The sequence below is a fragment of the Sturnira hondurensis genome, unplaced genomic scaffold, assembly GCF_014824575.4.
Source record: "Sturnira hondurensis isolate 20B ecotype Veracruz unplaced genomic scaffold, ASM1482457v3 Scaffold0016462, whole genome shotgun sequence".
Taxonomy (NCBI): Eukaryota; Metazoa; Chordata; class Mammalia; order Chiroptera; family Phyllostomidae; genus Sturnira; species Sturnira hondurensis.
The window spans coordinates 4,710,907-4,730,928 of record NW_028089093.1 but is presented as its reverse complement, the minus strand read 5'-3'; the positions used below and the strand labels follow the sequence as shown (position 1 = coordinate 4,730,928).

The 20,022-nt window shown below is 41.7% G+C and overlaps 1 protein-coding gene across 2 annotated transcripts in view; it reads right to left on the bottom strand.

Moving 5' to 3' along the window:
* The window catches only part of ABCB1 (ATP binding cassette subfamily B member 1), an 80,053-nt gene that overhangs the window by 51,502 nt on the left and 8,529 nt on the right, over positions 1-20,022 (bottom strand). For both annotated transcript variants that reach the window (XM_037066126.1, XM_037066127.1), the window contains exons 4-6: positions 9,495-9,666; positions 2,978-3,029; positions 579-770 (exon numbers count right to left, since the gene is read on the bottom strand). In XM_037066126.1, coding sequence (XP_036922021.1) covers positions 579-770; positions 2,978-3,029; positions 9,495-9,666 — 416 coding nt within the window. The remainder of the gene's footprint in view (positions 1-578; positions 771-2,977; positions 3,030-9,494; positions 9,667-20,022) is intronic.

Below are 20,022 nucleotides of genomic sequence, written 5' to 3'. Positions count from 1 at the left end.
ATGAACACACAACTTTTCTCCTCAATCCAGTTGGGTTTTTGTTTGTTTGTCTGAGTATGGGGTAAATTAGTTTACATCTAAGATCGTGCTCAGATATACTGCCAGAAAGTCTCACATTTGCTCTATTCCACACGCTCAGAGGCTTTTGGGTTTGTTTTGTTTTTTTGTTTTTTTTTGTCATTTAGTGCTACTCAGGCAGGTCCCCTCACATCCTGTCTCATGTAATGGGAACAAAAAGATGTATAAGACATGGTCACTGTTCAGAAGGAATTTAGTCTCCTCATTACTTCCAAGTGATGTATTAAGCTCTAACAGATCTCTTACCATCCCTTCATCTTCATGAGAATAAGAATGACCCTGGCCAGGTCTGATCCCAGGTCGGGGTCAGGGCGAGTATGGGAGGCAACCAATCAACATTTGTTTTTCTCTCTACCTCTCTCTCCCTCCTCCCTCTCCCTCCCTCCCCCTCCTTCCTTTCCTCCCACTCTAAAATCAGTTTTACAAAAAGGTATGCCCTTGAGCAAGGATTAAAAAGAGTAAGAACCACACCTGAGTCCAACATAAAACTAGGCACTTACTCTGTGAGGCGGGTGTTAAGCTCCCCAGCATCGTGCACGTCAAACCAGCCCATCTCCTGTCGCATTACAGCGTGAAAAAAATGTTTTCTGATTTTATATATCTGTCTTCCAGCTGCCATGCACCAGAATGAAACCTGAATGTAAGCAGCAACAAGCACGCCAGCACCGATCGCAGAGTAGTACCAGGCATACCTGAAAAACAACAAAAATCCTGCATAGGCTCTGTTTCTCAGCTAATGCATCTTTCCCAAACAGACCACTCATTTTTGCTTTTTCGGCTATCTGGCTATCTTGCCATTTTTAACAAAAAATAAGGTGCTGTTACGAGCAGAAGTGATGGTATGCATTTAACTATGTCTGTGCTGGTGCAGTGTGGGATGGTTAACTGTGCTTTCTGCATTGGCCCAATTACCTCTTTTGTACTCATAGGCAAGCTGCTTAACCTTTCTGAGTCTCAGTTTTCTAATTGGTAAAATGGAGATAGAATAGTAATGCAGTAATGCACATAATACACTTAGGCCAACGCCCGGCACACAGTAAGCACTCAGAGGATGCCAGTTGTTGGGAAAGACATGCGTGGCACCTCGGAGCATCACAGCATCAGGCAAGCTAGGCCGCTGTCGTCCTATCTGCTTAATGAGCACCAAGAGGTATTTTCTGCACACTGGCAAATGCAAAGAAGGAACAGACTTGCCAGAAAGTGGAACCAAGAGACAGAAGTGGCCTTTTTGCTCTTAATCTAACAGAACTGGGATGCCAAGAGACACCTGAAAATAAAAGTATTTTATATTATATGCTCAATTGGCCATCATGAGTTATCCTACAATGTTTAATGAATCGAAGAGCAGTCCTGCCAGTTTAAATTCTAACAATAAAAAACCTGAGCATCTGCCCTGGCTGGTGTAGCTCAGTGGATTGAGCACGGGCCTGGGAACCACACGATCGCGGTTCGATTCCCAGTCGGGGCACATGCCTGGGTTGCAGGCCAGTTCCTGGTTCCTGGCAGCGGACACATGAGAGGCAACCATACATTGATATTTCTCTCCCTCTCTCCTTCCCTTCCCCTCTAAAGATAAATAAATAAAATCTAAAAAAACAACAAAAACCTGAGCATCTTCTAGAATCAGACCCTTGATCACCCAGAAATGTTGAATTTATGTTTCCTTGCTCTGAGTTTTCCTGTTTAAGAATGCAATTAAACCCTCTTGGGTTTTACTAAGCAATTAATTTTTAAGTTAAAGACAAACATTCTAAAATGAAATATAATGTATCGATGTTCCCATTTTACTCATTATTTGCCCTCTTCAAATAAAAATGTTTGTATAAACCATGCAAAGGCTTTAAAAAATGGTTACGTAATAATCAGATAGTCTCTGATCTCACTGCTCCCAACTTAGTATTCAACTCAGCAGAAATCCTGGTAAAGATTTCGTCCCAGACCTACACCTTGTAATTTACAATGTTTATCAAGGAAGGTGTAATTCAATATTAAATTGTACTTAATAGATAACTCAACATTTACTTATTATCCAAGTGTTGATAATCTAGCAAGACACAGCTACAAAGAAATCCTATTTAACAAGTAGAACTCATGCTTTGAGAATCAGTTGACGTATTCTTCACCACCAGTTTACATTTACTCAAACAAAATACATTTATGTTTAAGCATTTATAAGGTGATTAGAGGACAATTTTATCCTCTCCAATATTTTAAAAAAGCCTTTTCATATAAATATCATAGGAAGCACTTGCTTCTGATCTTTCAGAAAATGATCAAGTGTCTCCATTCTTCAAATCTACCAGATCACTTATAGGAAAATGTGGAATCATTATCTTCTGATTCACCAACTCATACCTTTGGGCATCTTTCGTAAACTGCTTTTGGGTACAAAGTTCAAAATGTGTAAGTCATTAACAAAAGCTTCCCTCGGGTGAGTTAAGGTTATACTGACTAATATTTATTCTGGGATGTTTTGTTTCATTGTTTAAAATTACATGCTGTGTTAAAAAAAATCCTGTTGATTGATCTCATTATCGTATCATCACTGAAAACATCCAGGAAACAAACTAATAATAACAAAGCCATTGAAAATAATGTGATTCTTAATTAATTCCACATTATGAAAGGCCACTTTGAAACCTAATTTCCCTATATATGATAGTCTAGATTTACCAACACACACATAAATCAAATCTAGGCTTAACCCTAACTTAAATACATCTTACGTGGCAAATTATTTTCTTAAAAAGCTTCTGCATCATATCTCCTCCTAGAAAACTAACAATGGTATTGTTCCCTCCCAAATTTTAAATCTTTATTATATGTAAAATTTTAAACATTGCCACAATCAGTCTAGAGACAGAAAAGCTTGACAACAGTTAGGAAAACGTTGAATTACTTGGTCATGTCCTCCTCCAGCTTGATGAAGACGTCTGTGCCGTTGAACATACCTAGACCGCCCAAGACAAAAGCAAAATAGACATGTACCATTAGTCTCTGTTCTCCACTAAAAATAAGCATCTAAAAATGAATCACATTTGTGTCACTGAACAACTTACACAAAAAGAGCTCAAACTGCTTCCGTTTCAATCGTGTGTAAACATTACAGCATCCATTCAAATCCTTTGCTGCGGTCATGTGTAGCCAGCCCACCCCCCACCACTAACCTCAATGAAGTTGATTTGCAAGAAGAAACCCACATTTACTGAGAAGCAGGACTACTGGTATCCTCGAATTAAAATACTTCATGAAGTATCACTCAGAGAAGACAGAGAAAAGTCTTTTCTGGTGACAAGTAAATATTAGTGCAGACCTGACATCAAAGCACAGTATTTAAAATCTAACACTGGCCCTGGCTGGTGTCGCTCAGTGGATTGAGTGCGGGCCTGCGAACCACACGGTTGCGGTTCGATTCCCAAGCAGGGCACATGCCTGGGTTGCAGGCCAACTCCCAGCAGGGGACGCAGGCCAACTCCCAGCAGGGGACACAGGAAAGGCAACCATACATTGATGTTTCTCTCCCTCTCTCCTTTCCCTCTAAAGATAAATAAATAAAATTTAAAAAATAAAATAAAATAAAATCTAACACTGAATTCATTTCTCCAGCTTTTTTAAACATACAATACAAAGAATAAGGTAATCAACACTAATGTAACAGTCAATATTAACATTGTTAGACAGGGCACATTGAAACTTTAACACCCCTCCTCCAACACACACAATAACCACTGTTCAATATTGTGGTGTGTCTGTTTCATTTTTTCTTTTCTGTATACATGTATACAAATACATACATACATGCTTATTTTTAAAAATAAAATGACAGCCCATATTTAGTGGCCAATTTTCCATGTCAGTTTGTGTCTTTTTACATGTGCATCTCTATTTTTTCAAAATTGCATCCATTTCAGTTGTTTCCAATATTTTACTGTTACAAGCAATGCTGTATTAAACATACTTTTATACACATATATGGATATATGGTAAATATTATCATACTCAAGGTTGATGGATCATTGGGGAGGCACACACTTAATCTTGTAATCATCTAAAATGTTACATTAGAATGTAAGTAACGTGAGAGGGCCTAGTTCCGACGAGTCTGATTCTGGCAGGTGTGGGGAAGGGGAGAAAAACTTCTGGCAAAGAGAACAATAGGAGCAAAAGTCTACGGCAAGTCTGGAGAATGAGTAAGCCAGTCCAGCTGGGGTGTGGGTTGCGTTGTGAGGGCGAGAAGACGTGGGTATGTAGCTGGAAAGATACTTCAGGCCCCACAGGTATGATGTGTAAAAACCAGTATTCAGTGATTTGAGTCTGGGATGACTTAGCTGCCAGCGAAGTATAAGATTAACTAAAACCGGCAGAGACCGAGACTTGAGCTACTGTGATTAACAGGAATTGCACTGAATCTGTATATTTCTTTGGGTAGTAAGGACATTTAAACAATATTAATCCTTTCAATCCATGAACAAGTTATATCCTTCCATTTATTTGCATTTTCTTCAATGTCTTATAGTTTTCAGAACACAGGTCTTGACCTCTTTGTAAACTCCACCCTTTTAGACTAAAATAAAATATTTTCCACACACTGAGAAAAGATGCAACAGAGCTGACGACAGCTTTCCAAGCCTTCATTCATCCATTCTGCTCTCTCTACCTGGAGCACCTTCATGATTTTTCTTCTGGAAAAGGACTCCTCCTTCCACAAACAGGAGGTTCAAATATGACCTCCCCTCAAATGGCTTACCTCCAGCAAAGGGACTAACCTTATCATAGAATTCCATCATCACCGACACATGATTCAACGTACCAAGTCAGTACTAGAATGGAAGCATGATGGTTTGTATCTGGCTCCTCCCCCAACTCCCCCAGGTGTGAGCTCCGAGAGAACCGACTGTCTTGGCTTCTTTGCATCCTCAGCGCACAGCCTGCTCTCTCCACTGCCACCTCGTCTGTGCCAAAGACTTACAGGGGCTTTCACAGAGCCGCCATACATGTGCACCATATAGCAAAATATTCCAACCACTCTCCTCTTTTGCATATACGTGTCTCACAAATGGTAAGACTGAAAAAAGACACAGTAGACCACTCTCTTACTACCTGGTAAGGAAAGTCTTTTCTAAATCCAAGCAAAACTTCAAAGAAACCTACAACTAAACAGCGCCCATCACTATGATGAAAAACTCCACACCGTTTACGGATCACTTTACATCACATTTTTATCTTACCCAAATACTTCCCTATGTCTAGTAGTTTTAACTACTGCAAGAAGGAAATCCTTTTGGCTTTCAGGCCCCAAACTGTGAAACCGGTACCACTGCTGAAATACCTAAAATAGTTTTTCCCAGGAACTATTTCCCCCTTATGAGTTTCTGCCCATTTGAGAAGCTGTAATAAACATGCAAACCAATAAATTAACAAGATGATAGTAAAAAGATAAGAGTAATAACTCCTAGCAGGTAAATCAAGCAGCATGCTACAGTGACTTTGGGGTAGGTTGGGAACAAAAAGTCATTCTGAAGGAGAAAGGACTGACTGGAGAGAGGCAAGCAGGTTCTGCATGGCGCCAAGGCAGGAAGAAGGGAGTATGGGCTGTCTGTACTGAGTAGGTGTTAAACAATGAGACTGACAGGAATGCGGGGGCCGATCCTATGGGCCACATAGGCCAAAGGAAGGAACCTGTATTGATTCCACACTACGAAATGTGACCTGTATTTTTTAATGCTCAGTGGGACAGTACGTGGAGAATTGTGTACAGGTGGGTAAGAGTGAAGCACTAAATCGGGAAATTAAGAGTGGTGGAGGCAAGATGTGAAGCTGGCCCTGGGTGCAGGCTGTAGCCGGGGACAGTGCACAGTGTAGCAGGTACGTGTGGTGGGCTACCCAACACTGCCAGGGGGCAGGAGAGCACACTCCCAGTGGCGACCCTGGCTCTGGGTGCCCCCTCTCGCTTTCAGCCAGGAAAGAATCCCTACCTGCGGTTTTATCTGGTGAGCCTCCGTGACTAATTAATTTTCAGCTGAAAAAGCATTCCCCCCAAGAGCAACCAAAAAGAAAAACAAACAAAAACAAAACCTGACTATATGATACTAATTCTAAAAAAAAATCTGTTATAGTTTTAAGTTTTAACTCAAATTTAAAAAATAAACTGCCACACTAAACAATACACTTGGAAGTACGAGTATATTGTTATTACTTGTTACTGAGTTGTCCAGAAATCTCTAAGAATTTTTTTAATGAAATGGTCAGCTGCAGAGGAAAGCCTTGAACAAGTAAAAAAAAAAAAAAAACAGATCCACTGTGGACATTTTTAGAAAGTATGTACTTACCACTGAAATATTAGCTAGCGTTCTAGTTTGGAGCCTACTCATAATGCTGGCCTTGATGACACAGATGGCAATGTCTTCTTTGTTTACAACACCAAAATCTTAATATACACACTCAAAAGCTGTACTTGATCTATGCACTCATAGTTTAAACACCAAAATATAGATGTTATTTTTGAGAACTGGCATTCTACAAATAGTTTTCTTGTTCCTCATAGGAGTTTTAGGCCAGTGAGGGAAGAGATTATAATGCTAAACATAAAAATAAATTATTTTTACTTTATCCCTTTTACTCTGAATTATTAACTCTTACTAAAATCTGGGTGTCTCATTTTCTCCCTTCCTCAGCCCACAATCTAGTAAGAGAAACGACCATAATACAGATACGGAGGAAGAGAAAAGCCGTCAATGTGGATATACCATAAACTGAATCACTAGAGTGAAAAAATAACCAAGAACTTACATAAAGAAGATCTCTGACTGCTAACCACTATGAGACGTGGCAAATTTCCCCCGTGCCCTTTAATTTCTGGATTAGCACCTTATCCTTAGAGTGTCCCTCCTGGGATCCCCGTTTCCTTCCGTGTGTGGACTTGGGGCTAGTCTGTGTTGATTCAAATGATGACTAACTGCTAACTCTATGACCTTGGGCCACTTAAACTTACTCAGCCATTAGGGCCCAATTTCCTTGTCCTTAAAGTGTAGATACTGTTGCCATCCTCACGTGCACAGAAGGAATAAAGGCATTAATCCATCTAAAGCACTGAGCGCAGTGCTCAGCCCGAGTTTAACGCTTGGTAGATGTTAGCTTCAGTCATTGTTAACTGAGCTTTTCCTCAAGGGTTAGGGCTCTCCAGTTCTTCCTACTTTTCTGTATATCTCATCCCAGGAGATTTAGTATCCCTTCAAAGCAAATTTTGCCAAGTCTCTAGTCCTAATTTTTATACCCAGATTCAGTCTCATTTCTTTCACTGCCTGAATGTCATTTATACTTGCATCCAACCTTCAACATGAAATGCCTGAAATCACAACCTCCTTCATCTTGGCTCATGTCCAAGATATTAGACAGTCTCGTAAGGAAGATGAGAATCCTATGGAAGTTCAGCAATGGTCAATCTTTGTTCCCACAAACTCATCCGTAGGTCCAAGTCATCGTAGATTTTAAGGCAAAGGCAAACACTGGCAACGAGGTGGAGAGAGAGGGAGTCGGGTATCAGGAAATCAGGTCCACAACAAAAAAGAGGAAGACAAAGGCTGGTGTCCGACCACCAGGGGCAGATGGGAGCACTAAGGAGGGGTCTAGTGCACACAGGCAAGGATCTGCTCTCAAAGAGTTCAGAGCAGTCTAGTTAAACCCCATGGTTAGCTTAACACTCTCAAGCTTTCAAGAGCCTTAGCAAATCTAAATCTCCTTAAGGAAGGAATACTTCTTGTCCAACAAGAAGGCTCTGGTACCTAAACTACCCTCATGGAAAAATGATGAGGTTCCACCTGGGGAAGGTCAAGTAGAAAAAAGTCTGAGAGGGTCTGGAGCCTCAGCAGTTCAGTAGGCTGGTTCTCTCTCCAGAAGCATCAGAAAATTCACTTGCTCTCCTCTCTAGGACCAGCATCGAAACCTTGGATGCTATCCTCCCTTTTGGTGAACAGCATAAAAGAAAGGTGCCAATTCAAAGGTGGCACAGCTCTTTTGGCAGGTCCCTTTAAATACCATGAAGGATTTTACACAGCTCAAACATATAATGAAATTGTTTGGCTTAACTCATTGCCTGCATTCACAGTATTGAAGTAGTCCTGCCTTAGGGTAAACAACATGCTCTTCGGGATCACAAACAAGGGGCTCTTACAATCCCCAGACAGGTATGAACGGTATAAATACCCAACACCATTGTAGGTATTTATGTGCTTGTTTCTGGGGAAAGGATTCATGGCATCCATCACCAACAAAGGCTGAAGGGCCATTGTAAAAGCTACATGGTTATCACTGTATTCGCAAGTGTATTTTCAAACAGGCATTTGAAACATTTTTAGCACATGAGTATACTCCAGGTTTTATGTCTTTGGGTAGCTTAGTTTAAATCAATACATCCTCAACCAAAGTTGACATGCAAACTCAGAGCTAGGAGCCAGCCCCTCCTCAATCAGGAGTGAGGAGTGTGTATAGGTTGACACCCCAAATATTCTAACAGCCGGTTTGCTCTCCCATTCTCCTGGAGGACTGGATTAGATCTCCCTTCTTTATCAGCCAAATGTCTTGCTTCCTACTGGACTCAGCAAAGTGAAGTAATCAAAAGGCAACGTTCACAAATTCTCACCTCCCCTTCTACCCACTTTTGGGCACTGGCGCAAATACTCCGTCTTCCTACCTGTTATTGTAGATGAACAACCCATGCGCCTAGCTAAAGCAAATCTTTCTTCTTGAGCATTAAATCCCATTCTCTCATGAAGAACACTGAAGCAAGCAAATCTCTTCCCGCTCTCTCAAAACATTACCTTCTCCTCTCTTAGGATCCTTTCATTAGCATACACACAAGCTATTCTTTCTCCCATCCTAAATACACACGAATGCGCAAGCACACGCACCCCTTCTCTTGGCCCCATTTCTCCATGTCAGCATCTGCTTCCAAAGAGCCCAACTTGTGACATGTCCAAAATTAAATTCCAGATATTAGCTACCCACCTCCCCTACTTTCCCCCTTGTGCATCTCACTTGGTGGTTAGCTGCATCCAGCTTATCAGGCTATAAACTCCAGAAACACCCTGGACTCCTGTCTCTTACACCCACGTCCAATAGGGCAGAGTTCCACTGGTTCCTAATTATCACCCAAGGTCCAGATTAGGTTCCTGTCCCTCTTTCTGACATGTCCCGGGATATTTCTGACCTCACAGAGCTCTCTCTTTTTCTACATATCTCTGCCAGCCCTTCCATTGGGCATGCTAATGCTCATCGAGATCATTTTGTCAAACTTATGTGAACTATAGCTCAGACCCCTCCACACACTAAACACACTAGCGCATATTTAGCAATATCACTCTAAGTGATTGATTTTTCTTCAGGCTTTCACTAAAATCGGTACCACCAGCAATACTTACTTTGATTGGTGATGTTTGCAAAAGTCATGTTTCTGGACTGTTCTGCATTTGCAAAGCTATCCGTCATGTCTCCGAAGATCAGCATGGTGAGGGGGAGCCCAGCTCCATGGATGACGGCGGCTAAAGTTCCCAGCACCATATACAGCCTATCAAGCCAATTTGAATAGCGAAACTAAAAAAAAAGAGAGAGAGAGAGAGAAATGTAGAGAATAGGAACAATTAGCACCGTTTTGAGGATGGTTTGTGTTCCATTCCATACATACCCCTTTCATTTTTCAGACTACTACTGCTACCATGCCAGTCCAAGCCAAACTCCTGCAATAACCTAGTCAAAAATAGATACCTGGTTCTTCTTATTGAGCTGTGACCTGCTTGTTCATATTGAATTCGCCATGTCTACTTTTCTTATGCATGAAGTTTGATGAGAGGAATGGAACGTTCCCCTGAGAAACTGTAAACGTCTTTAATGGTACAGAAATAGAAATATAGTATTTGTTGCTCTGATTTCCGAGAATAGAAGCCACTTTTCATCTCAAGATGTTTCAGTCAAGAAAAGTCTTGATTGCCAAAGGTCTCTCTGAGGACCCCACTGAGTAAACACACTTTGTTGCTCTAAGGAATTGGCTCAGGTCACAGATCTGCTGCACAATAGCACCAGCACAAATGCAAAAATGATTTTAATGTAATTAGGCCTCGGTAGTGAGGAGGAAAATAATGAATTAAGATGTGTGCTTGCTGCTCTGGCTAGGTGTCCCAGTTGGTTGGAACATCATCCCGTAAACCAAGAGACCGCGGGTTTGATGCCTGGTCAGGGCCCATAGGGGAGGCAACATGGATGTTTCTCTCTCATGTCAATGTTTTTCCCTTCTTCCCTCCCTCCCTCCCTTCCTCTCTCCCTCCCTCCCCTTTCCTCTCTCTCTAAAATCAAGAAACATACACTAAGGTGAGAATTTAAAAAAAATAAAACAAAGAAAAAGATACATGCTTATCAAAAAACAGATTTCTTGAGAATACAGAATTGGGCCTTAATGACTGACAGTATAGACCTGCACAATCTCTTTCATTGTAGGCCAGTCACCAAGAGAAAATACTTCTCTAGATCTAAAAAGAGACAGAAACAGAGCACCACGAGGGCAACGGGCTTGGGCTGTTGCAAAGGCCCACTCAGGGAACAATGACTATTTCGCCTGTACAATTTAAGGAACTAGGTAAGGACGGAAAGAAAAACCAAATGAAAGAAAACTAAAACAGAAACAGGATGAAGCCAGCTCCAGCTGTGGGTGTTTATGGTGGGTGGTTGTGTGGATTCAAGATGCAGTTACAGTCAGCAAATCTTTAGGGAGGAAGCTGGGTAAAAAGTCAGAGGTCCGGGCAGGTCACATAAACCAAAAGAAAGATTAAGATCAAGATAAAAGGCACAGCAGGAGAAAGAAAAATTTTAGAACTAACTTATACTCCACAAAGAGGGAGAAACCAATCAAGTTAGCTAACAAGGAACTTACAGAAGCAGGAGTGGGGGTAAGTGTTGAGTTGACAAGTAGAGAAATAAACAGAATAGTTTTTCAGGGTCCATCAAGTAGAAAAGAAAGAGTGAAGCTGGGTTATAAAATCAGTGAAAATTGGAATGTAGAGTAAGAACATCAAATACATACTTAGGTATTCACATTAAAAATTTTTCTTGCTCTTTTTTTTTTTTAAATTAACTTTTCACATTTCTTTTTTTTTTTTTAAAGATTTTATTTATTTATTTATCTTTAGAGGGGAAGGAGAGAGGGAGAGAAACATCAATGTATGGTTGCCTTTCGTGCATCCCCTGCTGGTAGTTAGCCTGCAAGGAACCAGCCTGCAACCCAGGCATGTGCCCTGACTGGGAATCAAACCAGGATCGTCTGGTTCGCAGGCCCGCGCTCAATCCACTGAGCTATGCCAGCCAGGGCTTTTCTTGCTCTTAACATGTACCAAATAAGGTTCACTTTGGGTTAATGACATATACTTACATAATTTAAAAACACTGTCTACTTTACAAATTAAAACCTTTATGAGAGATTGTTTGGGGCATTTTTCATATTTCATTGAGCCCCAGCTACATTTTATCATTATTTTGTCTTAACTGAGGATTCACCTACCTCTAACACACACACACTCATACACACTCATACACACAAAGGAAGAGATGGACAGAGACCATTTATCTTCTCTCAGATACTTCATTAAAGTGGATAAAACATCAAATTCCTCAATAGAGGCCGAGAAAAGATAGTTGTCATATAAGGATTTCTCTCATCAATACCCCACAAGACATTTTAACTCCAAGGCTAATCATTGACCATAATAAACACAAGCAGGCCCAATAAATGCCTACTCCATGGCAGATAAAGCCAGAGGTAAAGGGCAAAGACAGAACTCTTGCCTTCAGTGTTCAAACAGAAGGAGGAAGGCAAAGAAAAAAGTAAACACAATATGTGTTCCACGTGATCTGACAGCACAGTGTACAGAATTGAGCAAATGGTCATTCCCTCCTTTGTGGAAAAGCTGCTTCCTCCCAGCTTTGAAAGTTTGGCAAGTGTTTAGAAGCGAGAAGGAAGGCAGTCCAGCTGGAAAGAACAGCAAGCAGAGTAGGGCCAACAACAGTCTGCTAAGAGAACACTGTGGTCGCCCAAGCTTGAGGTCTGAGGGTAAAAGCAGCAAGCAAAAGCTGCCCAAGAAGCACCCTTCACTGAGTTAGGGCAAATGAGAAGAGATAGGACATTGGGGGAAAGAGGGCAGAGAACTCTCATTTAGTCCTGTTTGACTGCCCATCCTGGGAGTTTTACCCAGCGAGTATGAGAGAGAGAATTCAGAGACTGAGATGTAGTTTTGTGACACCACTAAGTGCATGTAAAAGAAGACATGGGAGTAGATAATATCACACAGAAGCAAATAAAGACTGAGCATGATTAAGAATAATTTGTAACCCTGGCCGGTATGGCTCAGTTGGTTGGAGCATCGTCCCACATGCCAGGAGGTTGGGGGTTCAATTCCCAGTCAGAGGACAGGCCTACGTTGCCGGTTCCATCCTCAGGAGGCTCACATATGGAGAGCAGCTAATCGGTGTGTCTCAATGTCTCTCCCTCATCTCTCTCTCTCTCTCTCCCCTTCTCTCATACACACACACACTTATACACAAAGAATGATTTGTAGATGAAGAGAGACAGCATGCTGAATGTCCTTTTGATGACCTTGGGGGAAGAGGAAGGAGAGAGAGGATGGTTACTAAAGGGATTTGCAATGTCCAGGGCTACTTCATTGTTACTATATTTAGAGGCAAATCATCCAAAAACATGATTGGTAAAAATACAAGAAGGAAACTGAGATGAAGCAATGTTCTAGAGAATAAAGAAAACAATTGTTTCAAGAACCAGAGGCAAGGGATCTTTAGTAAATTCTTAAACTGTTACATGAAACGAGATATCCCATTGTTGGGAACGGCCCTGCCTGGTTTCAGAAGCTGTAACCCACCTACCCTCCCCACCAATGGCTAAGGCTGAGTAAAAAGACCTTAGGACCATAAGCCACTAAGGAGACAAAACTTATCCTCCAGTCAGAGGCATAGCCTCTGCCCCCTTTACTTCACCCTGCTTGGCCCCAGGTGGATGACTGTTTAGCCAATGATGGGTAAGATTCCTCAAGGAAGGGACAACCTAAGATAGGTATGCTCATGAAGGGGCCCTTAGGGAAGGACTTAGGGACTATCAGAAAAGGGGGTGATGGACCCTCACCCCTTGGCTTTGTCATAGCCTGAGTCCTCATTCTACATGTAAAGAATCTCCTAATCTCTTCGCTGCCCACATCCCCCACCTGATTTTAATGCCCCACCTTAAACAATGCCAGAGGCAGGGGTGGTCCTGTGCTGGAATGTGGTTTTCAGGGGCAATCAGGCCAAAGAAAGAATGCATAAAATCCTGTGAAACCTGCTTTGTTAGGAATGCCCTCAATTTAAATTATAAGGGATAAAATATTTTCCAAGCATAAAATATTTTCCAAAGTTTATGGCCCTTTGATGTCACTCTATCTGACTCTGACTCAGAATAAGCCCTCAGAGTTCTTTGAATGTTATCTATTGTTTGATCATTACTGCCCAACAATGATTGAGGAGCTTTACATACATGCCCTGTATTCCTATGCAAGTTAAACCCAATGAAAGCCCATTGAGGAACAGGCTCAAGGCCTATTCTCCTCTGAGAGACTGGTCACCTTCCTCCCCAAGCAGATCATGTCTTGACAGAATTATTCTCACCTGTGGCAGCTTGAGGGAGCTCTGCTGGATGAACCGTCCCCACATCCCATCGTGCCTCAAATTCCCTCACAGCTGCAAGGAGGTAGAGATACTTCTATAATGGAGGGATCCAATCTGTCATCATCTAAACTAAGTGGTCAAGCTTAACACCGTAAAAAAGTAGAATTCCCTGACATTTGATGTTTTTAGATGTGATGAGACATGAAGTAAATACTGCCCCAGTGGAATTTTCTTAACCAAAACATTTCCCATGAATGTCTGAAAATCTTTAGAACTAACTGTCGGGATATAACAAATGCAAGGCATGGAAGAACAAGTTAAATGATGCCATAAGGAAGCAATGAAGACAGTCCAGAAGGTGAGACAGCCTGTACAGGACAATGGGTATGGTCTTCTCTACATGTCGATGGCATTTAAAAAGAGGAGAAAACTGTCTGCGCTCAGGAGACAGTGTCCAAATGTCATCACTCACTGGATCCTGTTTTGAACAAATCAATTGTAAGACTTTTGGGGGGGATATAATTGGAAAAATTTGCCTATAAACTGAGCATGGCATAACTTTAAGGAGTTATGTTTATTTTGTTAAATATGATCACTGTGTTATGTTTTATGAGAAAATGTTTTGAGGAAATTTTTAAGAGGCATAAACTAAGATAGTTACATATGAAACATCACAAAATCTATAAATTCAGGTGAAACATGTAGCAAAATGTTAACAATTATTAGGTATAGACAATGGGTATGTAAAAGTGAATTTTACTATTCTACTTTCGTATATGTTGGGAAATTTTCATAATAAAACTTGGTGAAGGAAGGAGGGTTCTCCAACAGGCAAAGGTATGTATCTCTTCATCTCAAGCAAGAAGGTAACAAGTCAGGAATGAGCACAGATGCAAACAAGTTTCCAAGAATTTTAAAAATTTGGGACAAAGTTAAGAGAGTTCAGAACGTCCTATTCATGTGTAGTCTGATGCAAGATTGGTTTCTGGAGCGTCAGTTGGTTGAAGGGTCCCTGGCCAGTGGCTCAGTTGGCTGGAGCTCAGCTGGGACACTGAAAGGTTGCGGGTTTGATCCCTGGTCGGGGCACATATGGGAGGCAACCAATGGAGGTTTCTCTCTCACATCAACATCTCTCTCCCTCTCTCTCTTTTCTCTCTCTCTCTCTCCTCCTTGCTCTCTTTCTAAAATCAATAAACATACCCTCAGGCGAGGATTTGAAAAGAGTGGAGAGAAGGTTGGAGGAAGGTGGCAGCACAATGCTGAGTAGGACAGAAGCCTCAGCAGAATGTCCCAACTCTGTCACTCGCAAGGGAGGGGACTTTGGAAGAAAAACAATCTCTAACAACCTTCAGCCTCAGTTTCTACACATAAAAAACAAGGACGACATTCATATACACAGTAAGCCTCATAGAGTTGTTATAAAAATAAGACTTAATAAAAGAAGCTTTAATTAAACATTTAATATAATAACATACTATATATAAGTAAATATTGTTATTGGTTTTAGAAATGTAAAACTTAGTAAGACTTTCCAGAAGCTTACAATGAAGGAGCAGCTTGACAAAAAAAAAGTGTATCACATCAGGTGAAATGTAAAATGGAGGTATAAATTAATTATAATCGGAGCCCTTTAAATACAAGGAAATGGAAAATATGTAGTTAGGTGCTGGCTGTGAAGAGGGAGGGGGTGAACCAGAACCACATGTAAGAAAGGTCCATCAACACTGAAAGACAGGGTTGGCCTGGGCGGGGGGCGGCGGGGGGGATAGAGAGTGCTGGCAGGAGAGTGGTTAGATAATATTCAGCAGCCTAGATGGCAAATATGACCTTACCATGGTGTCTGGTTGCAGAGGGTAAATCCATTCATTCACTCACTCATTCATTTAACATCCAAAATATATTTATTAAGCACCTACTAAGGATCATGTTTGTAGTTACTGGCAACAACAGTGAATGAGACAAGATACCTCGCCTCATAAACTTTGCATTCTAGTACAAATAGTAAAATATCCAAGTACCTACTAAAGTTCCAGGCACCGTTCCACATACTTGGAGTGTATCAATGAACAAAACATACAAAACCTCTGCCATCGTGGAGCCTGGGCCACAGTGACAGGCAGGGTCAGCTGGCTTAGACTGGCTAATCAGAGACGCCTCTATGAGAAGGCAATATCTGAGCTGTGGCCACAGTGACAGGAAGGCTATAAATTAGTTAGTTGTGTGACAATCTGAAGACGGAGCATTCCAGATAGGAAGAGCAAATGCAAAACTTTGTCTTGGGATGAATGTAAGCTTGGTGCGTCTCAAGGACCAAACAGAATTACCACTGTGGTAAGAGCAGAGTGAAGGAGAGGAGTCTGAAGTGAAGTCAGAGATGAGATAGGAAAGGTAGAGGGCCTTTTAGAGCTACGGGAAGGAGTTTGGGGTCTACTCTACACTTCCCATCTAAGTGTAAGGGAAAGGAGCTAGAGAGTTTTAAGGACAGAACCGAGGTGATTTGATGTGGCTACTACGGATAAAACGGTTTTTAGAAGAGCAGCAATGGAGGAGGACTAGCAGCAAAGAGAGTGATGACGAGAGCAAACAAACCTCTAGCTGGGTAGCTCAATTGGTTATAGTGTCATCCTGATGTGCCAAGGTTGCGGGATCCCCAGTCAGGGCACATACGAGAATCAACCCACGAATGAGTGGAACAACAAACCTCTATCTCTCTATCAGTAAAAAATCAATCAATCAATCAAAGTCTTGGCCAGGTGTGGTATGCAGAATAATGCCCTCCTCCTCCCAAATATGTCCACACCCTTATCCCAGGAACCTGCAAATATGTTTCCCTTTACAGGGTAAAAGGGACTTTGAGTGTGTTAGGATTTCAAATTGGGGAGAGTATCCTGGATTATCCAGGTGGGCCTAATGCAATCACAGGGGTCCTTATAAGAGGGAGCCAAGGGGACCAAAATCAAGAGCAGGAGAAATGAATGAAGACTTAAGTAAGAAGAAGTCAGAGTGACGCAAGGAAGGGGCCATGAGTTTCGAAATGCAGGCAGCCTTTGGAAGCTAAAAAAGGGAAGGGAACAGGTTCTCTCTTAGAGCCTGCAGCAGGCATTCAGCCCTGCTGGTGCCTCGATTTGCCCAGTGAGACTTCTGGCCCCAGAGCTGTAAGGTTATAAATCTGTGTTGTTTTAAGTCACTAAGTTAGCGGTATTTTGTTACAGCAGCTCTTGGAAATGAATGCACAACGTCAAAGAGACAAAGGATAGTAAAGAGGAATGGCTAGGCTAGAAGGAATCAGAAATTGAGGGTGAAGATATCCATTTGGGTTTACAGCTTCAGAGGTGGGAGTCCACCCAGATGCTAAGTCCATGGTTCTTAACCACAAATGTAACCTAGTCAAGATAAAGTAGGGGTGAAGATTGTTGGAACTGAAGAATTCAAAGAATGTTGAGGCAAGGAGTCATTAATAAGGTTACTAAAATAAAAGAATAATGAGAGAACGGGTAAATGAAGCAGAGGTAATCAAGTGCTAGTGTTCTCCATGAAGGAACAAAAGTAACTAGAAATCAAAGTAGCATAGACAGTAGGTAGAAAATAGACAGGGGGCTGGGTAAGATTAGGATGGGAAATGTAGAATCTAAAGAACTTGTAACACATGGAGATGAATAAAGGGGGGAGATGGTGGGGGAGAGGGTGTGCAAGGTAAAGGGAAATGAAGGGGGGAAATGGGACAACTGTAATGGCATAATCAATAAAATACATTTTTAAAAAAGTAACTAGAAATCTGTAGGATACCACTAAAACCAGACAAAACATACTATAGTTGTGCAGTTTTGCCTGAAAACAATTAGAAAACAGCTGTATGAAACTAGAGAAATGCCAACATCATCACTGACTCCTGGAAGAACGGGTTGAGGAACTTAAACTTCAAGGGCAAAAGTGATGCAAGAAAACATTGAGGAGCTGAGAGGAAAATAACAGACTGCAGCATTACAGAAGCAAACAGAAGATTATGGTGGAGAGTGTCAAGTGCTTACTGGTCAGGATAGAATCAAAACATGTCCACTGAATTTGGTGAATGGTAGAGACAAAGCCAAATTATCATATACTAAGAAGTGACTGGCCCTGGCCCGGTGGCTCAGTTGGTTGGAGCAGCATCCCATGCACCAAAAGGTCGCAGATTCAATCCCAGCTCAGGGCAGGTATAGGAGGTAACCAACTGATGTTTATCTCTTACATCGATGTTTCTCTCTTTCTTTCTCCCTTCCTTTCCAAAATCAGTAAATATATCCTCAGATGGGGATTAAAAAAAATAAACTTAAGAAAAAAAAAGTGACTGCAAGGTGAAACTAAAACAGAAAACCAAGGCAACTCTTGCGTGGGAAGCAAGTTAGAGGGGAATGATGATTAAAATCCACTAATAAGGACACTAATAAATTAAAGATACCTGATGTGTAAATGTCAACAGAAAGACCCGGTTCAGGGGGAAAGATACAAAAAAGAAATGATAACAAATAAGGTTCTTGAGGCAGATTATAGGGAGCCAAAGTACAAGGCAGATTATATGGGAGCCAAAGTACAAGTGAGCAGTGAGTTTTCAGGACCAGATGCTGCCTCTGTTATAATAAAAGGGAAGGAAGAGGGGACTAAGCCAGGTACAGGGAGGTATGTCTGTAGACTGGAAGAGAAGAGCTGAAAAACTTGTCAGGTGGCTTCCATTTTGTTTGTATCATAAAAGATGAGGTTATCTACGAAGAACGAGAGGTGTTGAGGGTGAGAGAGGAAGAAGTGGGAAATTGGAAGAGCGGAGGTTTGACACAGTGAAAAGAACGGAAAAACAGTACCCAGTCTGTGCTGGTGGCACCCTGCTGTGAGATATTGCCCCAGCACCCGTCAGATGTAGGGATTCAGGCACCAAGAAGGCAGATGGCTGATTTTGCCTGGGCTGCATATGACTAGTGACAGGTAAAAGGAAGTTTCTAGCATGGGCAAGTGAATAGCGAAAGAGATGGTCATTACTTTAAAGCAGCGTTAGGGAAAGAAGACAGGAAGGGGCTGAGGCCTAAGGACCCGGAGAGGACAGTGAGCATACTGAAAAGAGGAGTTGGCTGCCTAATTCAGGCTGGCTGCTTCAGCTGGTCACTTCGCAGACAGAAGTTTCAAAAAACAAAAGCCAGGTTGTGGGTATATGAGTGGATGGCTGGGGTGAAGGAGGGGGAAAGATTATTGCAGCTGTGAAGGTCAAGGAGTGGTGGTTATCCCTAACACCCATAAAGGCCACTCAAAATAACAGGGGTGCCAGGGGTGAAAAGGGAGGCACTGAACCAGGTGGTCTTCAATGACTCAGAAATGACCGAGTGATCAGAACTACTGACAAAGGACTCTTCATTTCCAGGCAGATAAAGGCTTACCCAGTCATAAAATATTGTAAATAATTCAAGTTGTTAAAAGCCCTGGCTCTAGACTACGCAGATCTGAACAAAATTCTTGACTTGCCCCCTTATTCGTCTTATGATTTGGTGACTTTGAATGTACCGCTTACCTTTTCTGAGTCCTTTTCATCCCCTGGATCATAAGGATAACCCAAGTGCCTACACATCAGCAAGTTATTGTGAATATTAAGTTAAAAAAAATACATGGAGTGCTTAACAAATGCCTGGCAGAGAGAAAGCAGGTAACATCGCTAGCTATTAGCTACCTGGAAAAAAACCGATGTTTCAACAAGATCCATAAAGTAGGAAACTGAGAGTTGAGTCCACAGCACAATCCTGGCAAGCAGGTACAATCTTTCAGGAATGCTTTGTACAGGAATCGCAGCCTAAGTTGCATTTTTTCCTGCCCTTATTTCCACTGGTCCCCATTTCTTCACCAGCTTTCAGTTGTTTTCTACTCATACATTTCTGTACGTATTAAAACAAGGCCTTATATAAATAAAATAAAGGCTAGTAGAAAAAATGAAATCTATTCCTTTTTTATCACTTTCTCAAGATTGCTAAGAAGTCTCCTAGTAGAAATAAGGGAACAGGGATGGTATGCAGAAAACAGTTAATAGTGCCAGCCTCAGAAGGCTAAGTTTACAAAGGCCTGCATAGAAGGCTGACCTCCAGAACCTGGATTTGGGGAGGGTCATGGCCCTCCTAACTGATAAAGCAGGCAGAACTATTTGCGCAACGCGGTTTATCCTGAAAATCTGCCTTCCTTCTGCAAGTCTGGAATTTGGGTACGTGCTGGACCTACAGGATCAGCCCCAGTAGAAACCTT